This window comes from Bubalus bubalis, chromosome 16 (assembly GCF_019923935.1).
Source record: "Bubalus bubalis isolate 160015118507 breed Murrah chromosome 16, NDDB_SH_1, whole genome shotgun sequence".
Classification (NCBI taxonomy): Eukaryota; Metazoa; Chordata; class Mammalia; order Artiodactyla; family Bovidae; genus Bubalus; species Bubalus bubalis.
In genome coordinates this window covers 32328382-32342183 of record NC_059172.1, presented here as the reverse complement: position 1 = coordinate 32342183, position 13802 = coordinate 32328382, and the positions used below count along the sequence as shown (strand labels likewise).

At 37.4% G+C, this 13802-nt stretch overlaps 1 protein-coding gene across 1 annotated transcript in view; it reads right to left on the bottom strand.

Annotated features, from left to right (window-relative positions):
• The window catches only part of FCHSD2 (FCH and double SH3 domains 2), a 238764-nt gene that overhangs the window by 139083 nt on the left and 85879 nt on the right, over positions 1–13802 (bottom strand). Inside the window, exon 5 of the mRNA XM_006064686.4 lies at positions 1493–1637. Within this exon, the coding sequence (XP_006064748.1) occupies positions 1493–1637 (145 nt within the window). The remainder of the gene's footprint in view (positions 1–1492; positions 1638–13802) is intronic.

Below are 13802 nucleotides of genomic sequence, written 5' to 3'. Positions count from 1 at the left end.
CATCTGCAATTTCAGAGTCCTGATAGGTATGCTCAATATATGGTGTGTGTGTAACTCACTTCAGTTGTGTTCAACTCTTTGTGACCTATGAAGAGCCTGCTGGGCTCCTCTGTCCGTGGTATTCTCCAGGCAAGAATACTGGAGTGGGTTGCCATTCCCTCCTCGAATGCTCAAAATATATTTAGTGTTCAACAACTGCTTAGATAAAACATAAACACCATTATTACTGGCTATAATATAAGTTAATTCACAGATAAGTGGACTTGTCAAACCTCACTAAACATTCTTTGCCCAGGTATGTTAAGTGAAATTCAGATCATAAAAGAGCACAAATCGGTTAACTCTTTCAAAATATTCTGATATTGAGAAATGCAGAACTTCCAATAATTCAATTAGATTTGGTGAATGCACTGGCTATTTGAAACATCATATTTCCTCCCAGTTAGGAGGGAGTTGGATCAGTTCTCTACCTCTGTCTCCCACTCTCTTTCTGTGTGCGCTGATGGATACACACACACACACACAAAACATTTTTTCTTCCAATCGAAAGCTTTGTTCGGTCAGTGGTCATGTACTGTTTTGAAAGAAAATTTTGAAAGAGAATTTTGAGCAGAGGCATTCTTACAGAAATATGTTAAAACACATTGATACTATGTAAATGCTTGAAAGAGATATATTTATTAATAACATTGATTTTGTGCTACTAAAATCATCTTTGGCAAACATGGAAGATTAGTTTATTTAGTTTTTGTTTGTAAAAATTAGTGAAAATCCAAAGGACAATTAGAATCAAAACAATGGCTTGTGAAATATTATTTCTTTAAATAATTACTTTAATAATTTTTAAAGTATTAATACTTCCATAAAAAACATTTAAATACTTTATAGGCATCATGATAATCTCTAATTTTATAACTATTTCCTAAGAGGATATAATTCAATTACCTACTTTCAATCACAAGCTTTTAATAAAAATCATATTATTCTTTCTATGAATTTTAAAATTCTGTATAATCATTTAAAAACTTTTATGTAGTTCATATAATTAAACCTTAGAGTAACCCAAATTTGGTAATAACTTCACTTTCACTTTTTGCTATATATGGTCAAGATGTGTCAATTTCCTTTAAATTATTATACAAAATGGATCAAACTGAAACTAAGATTTTCTCAAGACTTAGTGGGATTAATAACATTGTAATTGTTTTAATATATACCAACCTAAGTAGGTCTACTTCCTTGAATTAAATTGAAAAGTGATATTTGTAAGAAATGTTTACTGAGCTTTCAGATTCAAATCACACTCATCTTTGTCAATTAATAAAATACAGTAGCCAGAGGGAACATGTTGAAATCAGACAATCTATGTTAAAATCAGAAACATTTGGACCATAGACAAAAACTCAAAGTGTAAAATGCAATTGAACATAATCTTGCAGATTATAAATGTAGTAATGAGATATTAAAGGAAAAGAACAAATAGAAACGATACCCGTTTTAGTTGCTGTTCTTTTAGGCTTCTCACTGTCCTTGCAGGCTCAGAAATGAAGTTTTTATAGTTTTCACATATATTGATCCGAGACTGGGCTACCTGCATTGTTCCCTCGAGAAAAGATTTCCAAACAGGATACATGCTCCTAAATTCAAAGAAGAACAGAAAAGTATTAGGCAGAGAAAAGGAAGAATAAGTTGCCTAACCTTTTGCTCTCTGGCTAGCACTGACAAACAGAATTAATACTTTCTTTATAGTTTAAAGTGTATTTATATTGGTTCATAGGTAGTAATGTTTTTAGCATACATAACAAGTAGAAACATGGAATACGCTCTATTTCTCTATAGCCTGACAATGGGCTGTTTTGATTCATTAGCTATTCTTGATTACTAAAGTGATACAAGGATTACAATTCTAGACAAAGCTAACACTATAAAAAATTAGTGAATAATTCAGACTTTTCAGGCCTTTCACTGTTTCAGGACTGTCATTATGAATACCAAATTTCATTATTCCATTAAGGTATTTTCCTGATTTTAGAGATGAGGCAACTGAGGCTCAGATTTAGAAGATCACCCTAGCTTACACAAGAATGTGGCAGTACTGAGTTTTAGACAAATACCTCTAAAGTACCTTTTCTTTCAACTATATTATATTGCTCTCTTACATAAATGGATGTGACTGGAAAAAAAAAGTCATGAACAATTGCTTATGTTCTTGAGAAGTATATTTGTTAGACAAAAGAAGTCTACGTTATTATTGCTCTACATCTGTTTCTCTGTTGTAATAACACTTAGCCAGCATCTCATTGCAGCTTGGAGTCATTCCAACTAAGTTCCATCACCTTTGCTTGATAAATGTGCTCTCATCAATCTTTAGATAACGTCAAAGAATTATTCATCCTTTGCTTTCCGTAGCCAATTTCCTTTTCAAACCTTCTCTTCTGCTTTCCTAAATGACTTAGTCCCAACATGATCCTATACTAGTTATAAACATATTTTATAACTTATAACAATGAGTGGTACTTTGCTAAAAAGAGATATTGCACTGATATAATATTCATCTCCTAAGATTTCTCTTCTTGCGTCTATGGATTTTCTACTACAGCAATATAGAGGACCATGTGCTGTAGTAGGAAATCCATCAGACGCAAGAAGAGAAATCTTAGGAGATGAGGGGAATAGGGAAGAAAGAATTCCTTCATCCACGCTTGCCCCTTCTTCCTCTTACCCCTCCATCTAACTGACTGCTGCTCATCCTTCAAATCTCAGCTTAAATGGAACTTCCTCAGGGAAGTCTCCCTGGAGAAGGGAATGGCAACCCACTCCAGTATTCTTGTTGGAAAATTCCATGGACAGAGGAGCCTGGTGGGTTTCAGGCCATGGGGTGACAAACAGTCGGACACGACTGAGTGACTGACACTTACAGGGAAGTCTCATGATCACCACCAAACTAATACACAGACTCAATCAAATCCCTCCCTATTCACATGGTTCATATGGTTCTAGCACTTTTCCTTCAATTATAAGTATCTATATGTAATTGTTAACGTTTGTCTGTCTCACTATGGAAAAAATTTCCTGAAGGCAGGGGTGTATGTCTTTCTCACAATTGTATTTCTATGGCCTAGCACATGGCCTAATAATTAGAAAGGTTATAATAAGTATGTATTGAATGAAAACAATGAATGGATGGATGAATGTATAAATCATAAGGACTGTAAAATAAAAAGAAAAATCCTTTCATTATAGAGTTTAAAAAGAGATCTTTAGAGATTAGCAAACAAATAAATAGCAGGCAAATATTTTCAACAATGGAACACCATGAATTGCCTGAAATTCGGTTACCAGTTAGTGAGAAGATCTGGGTTCCAGTTCTAGTTTAACCAATAAAATCTTCTGTAACACATCTCACTACACTTTCATTTCCTCTACTGGAAAATGGAAAGATAATAAAAATATCAGCACCATGCACCTCAAAGGGCTATTATAACAATTAAATGAAAATGATGTGAAAATTCTTGCCATACAGATTCTTTTAAATGAATAAGTAGTAACAGTCACAGAATTGTACAAGAAATACTACAAAAGTACTTTGTAGAAGTACTTCTTCTTAATATAATAGTCGTAGTTCCAATGACAGTGGTGTTTTTCATTTCAGTTGAAAAAATAATAATGGGTTGTAGAGTGAGTTCCTAAAAGTTTCATTTCACTAGGCTTCATATATAAAATTTTGAAACATAAGGAAAGGTATCAAGCATTTACAGTATTTTACTATTCTGCTCAGTTAAGGAAAAAAGACTCAAAATTATAAAAGAAAGCAAGGACATTCTCTTAAGAACCTATCACATGCTAGGCACTATGGCATGTATTTTACATGTACTATATCATTTAATCCTTAGGACAACTTTGTAAGATAGGCATTATCCCCATTCTGTAGAGGAGAAAAAGTAAGGCTTGGAGAAGCTGAGAAATTTTTCTGTGGCTATTCACCAGGAACTAATACTCTCATGGGCATAACCTAGACTTTGCCATTATCAATAACTACCCCTCTACTCTAATACCAATTTAATCATCTAATCTCTGACCAACGCCTCTTGCTTCTCCTCACTCCCTTTAGGATTCTCACTTCAACAATTACTCAACCCAATCACAGCCCACAAACCATTTCATCTGCCTCCTTTCCACTGTCTTTTACTCCCTTCTCATAATCTCCCTTTATGGCTCTCTTTATCCAGCCTAGATTTCCAGTATTATCACTCTCTAATGTACACCCTAGTTACCTCTGCCTCACTCTCTTTCCATCATTATAATTTACAAATTCCAAACTTGTTTAAATCCAAAATTCTGTTTACACCATACCAATGTCTGTGCAACAGAACACTGCTGGAGAAAATAATCATGCTACCTATTCTCAGTTTAAATTGCAAATAAACCTTAGTGTTACCCTTCTCCAAGGGATCTTCCCAACCTAGGAATCGAACTGGGGTCTCCCACACTGCAGGTGGATTCTTTACCAACTGAGCTATCAGGGAAGCCCGTGTTACCCAGCAATCCTACTATATTCCCCTAATTTACTTATTTGCTTACTCTTATAGATAATTATTTCCTACATTTTCCTCTCATCTCAAACCTCTAATATGACCACACTTTTCAGCTGATAATGAAGCATGAAGACAATGTCCACATGCTCCCTCCACATCTACCTCTCTCCCTGCTTTTGCACCCATATACTGTGTTTTCCTTCTTTTTACTCCAAAAATTACTTATGTTCTGAAGGCCAATTTTTCACATCTGTACATTATATAAGTTCTGTCTGAGGAGGCCTTACAAATAGCTGTGAAAAGAAGAGAAGCAAAACGCAAAGGAGAAAAGGAAAGATAAACCCATTTGAATGCAGAGTTCCAAAAAATAGCAAGGAGACATAAGAAAGCCTTCCTCAGTGATCAGTGCAAAGAAATAGAGGAAAACTATAGAATGGGAAGGACTAGAGATATCTTCAAGAAAATCAGAGATACCAAGGAAACATTTCATGCAAAGATGGGCTCAATAAAGGACAGAAATGGTATGGACCTAACAGAAGCAGAAGATACTAAGAGGTGGCAAGAATACACAGAACTGTACAAAAAAGATCTTCACAACCCAGATAACCATGATGGTGTGATCACTCACCTGGAGCCAGACATCCTAGAATATGAAGTCAAGTGGGCCTTAGGAAGTATCACTACAAACAAAGCTAGTGGAGGTGATGGAATTCCAGTTGAGCTATTTCAAATCCTAAAAGATGATGCTGTGAAAGTGCTGCACTCAGTATGCCAGTAAATTTGGAAAAGTCAGCAGTGGCCACAGTACTGGAAAAGGTCAGTTTTCATTCTAGTCCCTAAGAAAGGCTATGCCAAAGAATGCTCAAAGTGAAAGTGAAGTCGCTCAGTCATGTCCGACTCTTTGCGATTCCATGGACTGTAGCCTACCAGGCTTCTCGATCCATGGAATTTTCTAGGCAAGAGTACTGGAGTGGGTTGCCATTTCCTTCTCCAGGGGATCTTCCCAACTAGGGGATCAAACCCAGGTCTCCCGCGTTGCGGGCAGATGCTTTACTGTCTGAGCCCACCAGGGAATCCAAAAATGCTCAAACTACCACACAATTGCACTCATCTCACATGTTAGTAAAGTAATGCTCAAAATTCTCCAAGCCAGACTTCCACAATACATGAACCGTGAACTTCCAGATGTTCAAGCTGGTTTTAGAAAAGGCAGAGAAACCTGAGATCAAATTGCCAACATCTGCTGGATCATGGAAAAAGCAAGAGAGTTCCAAAAAAACATCTATTTCTGCTTTATTGACTATGCTAAAGCTTTTGACTGTGGATCACAATAAACTATGGAAAATTCTGAAAGAGATGGGAATATCACACAACCTGACCTGCTACCTGAGAAATTTGTATGCAGGTCAGGAAGTAACAGTTAGAACTGGACATGAAACAACAGACTGGTTCCAATTAGGAAAAGGAGTACGTCAAGACTGTATATTGTCTTGCTTATTTAACTTACATGCAAAGTACATTATGAGAAATGGTGGGCTGGATGAAGCACAAGCTGGAATCAAGATTGCCAGGAGAAATATCAATAACCTCAGATATGCAGATAATACCACCCTTATGGAAGAAAGTGAAGAAGAACTAAAGAGCCTCTTGATGAAAGTGAAAGCAGAAAGTGAAAAAGTTGGCTTAAAGCTCAACATTCAGAAAACAAAGATCATGGCATCTGGTCCCATCACTTCATGGCAAATAGATGGGGAAGCAATGGAAAATGTGACAGACTTTATTTTTTGGGGCTCCAAAATCACTGCAGATGGTGACTGCAGCCATAAAAGTCAAAGACGCTTACTCCTTTGAAGGAAAGTTATGACCAACCTAGACAGCATATTAAAAAGCAGAGACATTACTCTGCCAACAAAGGTCCATCTAGTCAAAGCTATGGTTTTTCCAGTAGTCATGTATGGATGTGACAGTTGGACTATAAAGAAAGCTGAGCATCAAAGAATTGATGCTTTTGAACTGTGGTGTTGGAGACTCTTCAGAGTCCCTTGGACTGCAAAGAGATCCAACCAGTTCATCCTTAAAGAAATTAGTCCTGAATATTCATTGGAAAGACTGATGCTGAAGCTGAAACTCCAATACTTTGGCCACCTTATGCGAAAAACTGACTCATTTGAAAAGACACTGATGCTGGGAAATATGGATGGCAGGAGAAGGGATGACAGAAGATGAGATGGTTGGATTGCATCATCGACTCAATGGACATGAGTTTGAGTAAACTCTGGGGGTTGGTGATGGGAAGGCAGACCTGGCATGCTGTGGTTCATGGCATCGCAAAGAGTCAGAGATGACTGAATGACTGAACTAAACTGAACTCAAGAATAGCAATCCAGCAATTGTGCTTTTTCCTACAATATCAACTTTTTTCCTTTCTACTGGATCATACCTATATAATATCTTCCATCTTAAAAATAATAAATAAATAAATAAATAAATCTTTCATCAACCCTTCCATTTCTATCACCCCAATGTCTGTTCCCTTTAACAGCAAAACTCCTTGAAAGAAATGTCTGAAATTACTGCTTCTGTTTCTCTTCCTAGTCACTCTTGATTCAATTCAAATAAGGCTTTAACATTCACCATTCTGAAATCACTTGTCAAAGTCATCAAAGATCTCCCTGTGGGCTAATCCAAATAGTCAATTCAAGTTTAGGCCTATTATTCAGCCTATCAGCAGTACTGACCTAATTTATCCTCCTTAAAATGTTTTCTTCACTTGGCTTCCAGATTATTACTCTCTCTTGATCTACCTTTATCTCACTAGGCACAGATTAGTCTCCTTTGTTGGTTCCTTTTGATCTCTTTGCCCTGTAATTACTGGAGTGTCCACACAGTCAGCTTCTTCTCTCCTACAACTTCTTCTCTCCTACAACTTCTTCTCTCCCATAACCACACAGTCTCTTAGATAAGCTCATGCAGTCTCATGGCTTTAAATACTGTCAATATGCTGACTATTCCTGAATTTTTAATTCAGACATCTTCTGTAACCACTCAGTTGCCTGTTTAACATATCTGACTTGGATATTTAGTAAGTATCTTAAAACTTAATGTCTGAAACCAAATTCCTGATTTCCCTAAAATGTTCTATTAATCTATTTCACCTCATTGACAGCTACCCAAAACTTCTAGGTGTTCAAGCACAAACCCCTAGAGTTATCACTGATTTTTCTTTTTTTCCCCTTCATATTCCACATCTGATCCACCAAGAAATACTGTTCACTAGATTTTTTAAATATAAAGGAAACGGATTGCTGTCTATCTCTGTCTATCCACTCCTACTACCCTGGTTTTAGCCACCATTATCCCATACTTGGATTACTATAATAGCCTAAATGACCTCTCTCTGATTCTGCTCTTGTCTTCCTAAAGTCTATGGTCTACACAGTATAGCCACTGCAGTGCCCAGCACATCTTAGTACTGTGTGTTCTTCTTACTATGCTTACTATCTTTATCACAGAGTGACATAATGTTTAATTACTCATATGCTTATTGTCTTGTCTTTCATTAGAATGAAGGCTTTTATTTTTCAATTAGAATAGAATGTGAATTGTAAGATATATATTTTTAATTTAAAAGTTGAGTCATTTTAACAAAAAAAGATAACAATGGCACAGGAGATATAAGGCACAAACTGTGTAAGACATACACGAAGAACTTAGGATACCCCTTTATTAGAGTGAAGACACTCTGATTTTATTTTTACTTTTACAAAGCAGAAGCTTTGTCTTATTCACTCCCGTATCCTCAGCACACAGAACAGGGTCTGGCATAGCAGGCACTCACTCAATATATATTTACGGGAGGAAGGAGAGGAGGGAATGATGGAGACCAGATTCAAATCCAGGATCTGTCTGGCTTCCAAACCTCTGCTATTCTGTTGACATAAGATTGCTCCTGGTCCCAGCAATACTATTAAAGAATTTTTTAAAAGAGTCTTGGACTTCCCTGGTGGGGCAATGGATAGGAATCCAACTGCCGATGAAGGGGATATGGGTTCAATCCCTGGTCTGGAAAGATTCAACATACTACACAGAAACTAAGCCTGCAAGACACAACTACTGAAGGCCATGCACCTAAAGCCTGTGCTCCGCAACAAGAGAAGCCACTGCAATGAGAAACCTGAGCACCACAATGAAGAGTAGGTCCTGCATGCTGCAACGAGAGAAAGCCCATGCGAATCAATGAAGACCCAGCACAACCAAAAATAAAATAAAAAGTAAAAAAAAAAAAAAGTGTCTTCACTCTAATAAAAGGATATCCTAAGTTCTTCGTGTATATCTTACATAGTTTGTGCCTCATATCTCCTATACCATCGTTATCTTTTTTGTTAAAATGACTCACCTTTTAAATTAAGATATATGTATCTTACAATTCATATTCTACTATAATTAAAAAATAAAACTTGCCATAATAATTAAGTTATAATTAGTATAATCCAAAAATATCGATCTAGGATTCCTCACCAGTCCAGTGGTTAAGACTCCATACTCCCCCTATTACAGAGTGAAGTAAGTCAGAAAGAGAAAGATAAATACTGTATATTAATGCATACATATGGAATTTAGAAAGACACCACCGATGATCCTACATGCAGGGCAGCAAAGGCAACACAGATGTAAAGAACAGACTTTTGGACTCAGTGGGAGAAGGCAAAGATGGGATGACTTGAGAGAATAGCACTGAAACATGTACATCATCATATGTAAAACAGATGACCAGTGCAAGTTCAGTGCATGAGGCAGGGCACCCGAAGTCAGCGCTCTGGGACAATCCAGAGGGTTAGGGTGGGGACGGAGGTGGGAGGGGATTCAGGATGAGGGGACACATGTATACCTGTGGCCAATTCATGTTGATATATGGCAAAAAACCATCACGATATTGTAAAGCAACTATCCTCCAATTAAAATAAAAAAAATTAATGGGAAAAAAAAGGTCCCACACTCCCAAAGTAGGAGGCATGGCTTCGATTCCTATGGGGAACTAAGATTTCACATACTGCATGATGTGGCAAAAAAATTAAAAAAAAAACACAAAAACTGATCCATATGCCACCTAAAATCATGCTGTAAACTATTTCTCATATAACTAATGCACTGGAAAACAGATCAAACCTTAGCAGGAAAAAAATTTTTATTTTATTTTATTTTACTTTTAAACTTTACAATATTGTATTGGTTTTGCCAAATATCGAAATGAATCCGCAACAGGTATACATGTGTTCCCCATCCTGAACCCTCCTCCCTCATCCCTCCCCATACCATCCCTCTGGGTCGTCCCAGTGCACCAGCCCCAAGCATCCAGTATCGTGCATCGAACCTGGACTGGTGACTCGTTCCATATATGATATTATACGTATTTCAATGCCATTCTCCCAAATCATCCCACCCTCTCCCTCTCCCACAGAGTCCAAAAGACTGTTCTATACATCGGTGTCTCTTTTGCTGTCTCGTACACAGGGTTATTGTTACCATCTTTCTAAATTCCATATACATGCGTTAGTATACTGTATTGGTGTTTTTCTTTCCGGCTTACTTCACTCTATATAATAGGTTCCAGTTTCATCCACCAGGAAAAATTTTTATTAGGAAACCAACCAACAAATTTATTTGACTGCAGCAGTGGTCACATAAATCTACATATGTGATAAAACACCACAGAACTTAATATGCATACACCTACATACACACAAACGAGTGCACGTAAAACTGGTGAATTCTGAATTAGACTGGTGGATTGTATCAATATTGATTTCTTAATTGTGATGCTGTATTACAGTTATGCAAGATAATGCCACTGGGGAAACTGACTGAAGATCGTTAAGAGCGCTCTGTCTTATTTCTTAAAACTGCACATGAAACCATTATTACTTTTTTTTAAGTAAAAACTAACAAACAAAATCACAGATCTTTCTGGACTTGGAAAACAACATCATACATCAAGAAGACTCTAGAAAACGCTGGCAAGTTAAATTCATAATCTAAGATTAACTTATATAGTGACGGATACAAGGAGAAAGTATGGTGCTTAATAAATAAGTGTCCACGTATTGTTGGTCTTGGTAGTAGACAGGGAGACTACCCTCATCCTAGATAACAGAAGTAAAGGCAGGGAATGACTGATACTTAGTCCAGCTGAGGTGTGATAAGAACTGCAATACAGCTGCAGCTTAAAGCTCCCAAGAGCTGGGGAACCAAGCATGAAAGAAAGAGAAATGGCCAGAAAGGAGGAAAGAAGGGTAATTTGGGGTCAAGATTCCTTGTGGCTTTGGATATCATAATTTTTAAAAAATTTCATACTATTAGAAGGGAGAAACAATAGAAGATTTTCAAGTAAGGGGTGAGAGTAGGCCTGTTTTACAAAGACATATATATGGTTGGTGGTACTGTGGCAAATGAAACTGTGAAAGCAGAGAAGCAGCTACTTAACATTCCTAAGAGAAAATGAGGTCTGTTCCCAAGCTGCAGAGTTCATAAAAACACAGATCATTACTAGTTTATAGGCAATATTTAAAGACAGGAAAATAGATAAGATTACTTAAAATAGTCACTAGAGAGCTGAGGGAACTCCAAGGAATATTTACATAGAAAAGACCTGCTATGGTCTGAATGTCTGTGTTTCCCCAGAATTCATAAGTGGAAATCCTATTCCTCAAAGGTGATAATGGTATTAGGAGGTGAGGCTTTGCAGAGGTGAAGGCAGAATGCTGCTGCTGCTGCTGCTAAGTCGCTTCAGTTGTGTCTGACTCTGTGTGACCCCATAGACAGCAGCCCACCAGGCTCCCCCGTCCCTGGGATTCTCCAGGCAAGAACACTGGAGTGGGTTGCCATTTCCTTCTCCAATGCATGAAAGTGGAAAGTGAAAGTGAAGTCGCTCAGTCGTGTCCAACCCTTAGCGACCCCATGGACTGTAGCCCTCCAGGCTCCTCTGTCCATGGAATTCTCCAGGCCAGAATACCGGAATGGGTAGCCATTCCCTTCTCCAGGGAATCTTGTTTTTGCTGACTATATAGAGCTTCTCCATCTGGCTGCAAAGAAAATAATCAATCTGATTTCAGTATTGACCATCTGGTGATGTCAATGTGTAGAGTCTTCTCTTATGTTGTTGGAAGAAGGTGTTTGCTATGATCAGTGCATTCTCTTGGCAAAACTCTATTAGCTTTTGCCCTGCTTCATTTTGTACTCCAAGGCCAAATTTGCCTGTTACTCCAGGTGTTTCTTTCTGACTTCCTACTTCTGCATTCCAGTTCCCTTTAATGAAAAGGACATCTTTTTTGGTGTTCTAGAAGATCTTGTATGTCGTCATAGAACCGTTCAACTTCAGCTTCTTCAGCATTACTGGTTGGGGCAGACTTGGAGTACTACGATACTGAATGGTTTGCCTTGGAAACGAACAGGGATCATTCTGTCATTTTTGAGATTGCATCCAAGTATTACATTTTGGACTCTTTCATTGACTATGATGGCTACTCCATTTCTTCTAAGGGATTCTTGCCAACAGTAGTAGATATAATGGTCATCTGAGTTAAATTCACCCATTCCAGTCCATTTTAGTTCACTGATTCCTAAAATGTCGACCTTCACTCTTGCCATCTCCTGTTTGACCACTTCTAATTTGCCTTGATTCATGGACCTAACATTCCAGGTTCCGATGCAATATTGCTCTTTACAGCATCAGACTTTACTTCCATTATCAATCATATCCACAAATGGGTGTTGTTTTTGCTTTGGCTCCGTCTTTCTGAAGTTATTTTTCCACTGATCTCCAGTAGCATATTGGGCACCTACTGACCTGGGGAGTTCATCTTTCAGTGTCCTATCTTTTTGCCTTTTCATAGTATTCATGAGGTACTCAAAGCAAGAATACTGAAGTGGTTTGCCATTCCCTTTTCCAGTGGCTTACCATACTTTTAAAAGTTAGGTTGTATAAGTTAGCCTGGGGGCATAACCTTAGCCTTATTTCTTTGGTAGCCCACATCCTGAATTTCAAACAAACTTGGAATATAACCTATCTATAAGTTGGAGTTCTTCTCTACTGTTTAGCAAGCAAGCTCTTCCTAGGTCAGGCTTTACTTACATCAGCAATACTGTTAAGGTTTCTTATATATTCTTCAGTTTTCTAGCTCTGTTAAGAAATTATCTTATGATCCAGTAACCTGATAAATATTCAGATTCCAAACAACACATTTCAATACTGAGTTCTTTTTTTTTTTTTTCTATTTTTAAACTTTACATAATTGTATTAGTTTTGCCAAATATCAAAATGAATCCGCCACAGGTATACATGTGTTCCCGATCCTGAACCCTCCTCCCTCCTCCCTCCCCATTCCATCCCTCTGGGTCGTCCCAGTGCACCAGCCCCCAATACTGAGTTCTTTTACCCTGGATTCTCTGCTATTGCTTCATGAGTAATAAATAATTAGTCTTAACTTCAACCGGACTGCAAACTCTGAAACCTTGTCTTTGACATAGTTTCCCTCAACACTAAGGACGGTCTTGAGTACAAAAGCTAATAAATACTTCCAAATTAACCGCAAAAAAAGACATCCAAGTCTAAACAAAATTATAAATACTTTAAAGATATCTGTATGGATTTGGAGAAAATATTTGCAAATGATGTGACCAACAAGGGATCAGTCTCCAAAATTAGTCTCGTTAGCTCATGAGGTTTAACAGCATTAAAGCAAACAATCCTATCAACAAATGGGCAGAAGATCTAAGTAAACATCTCTCCGAAGGAAACATACAGATGGCCAAGAGGCATATGAAAAGATGTTCAACACTGCTAATTATCAGAGAAATGCAAATCAAAACTACAATGAGGTATCACCTCATACCAGTCAGAATGATGGATACATGCACCCCAATGTTCATTGCAGTACTCTTTACATTAGTCAAGACATGGAAGCAACCTGAATATCTACCAATAGAGGAATGCATAAAGAAGACATGGTACATATATACAATGGAATATGATTCAGTCATTAAAAAGAATGAAATAATGCCATTTGCAGCAACACAAATGGACCTAGAGATTGTCATACCAAGTGAAGTAAGTCAGACAGAGAAGAAAAAATATCATATGCTATCTGTTATATGTGGAATCGAAAAAGAAATGATACAAATGAACTTACTTAAAAATAGAGACTCACAGACTTAGAGAACAAATCAGTTTCTGGGGGAAGGGATAGTCAGGGAGTGTGGGATGAACATGTA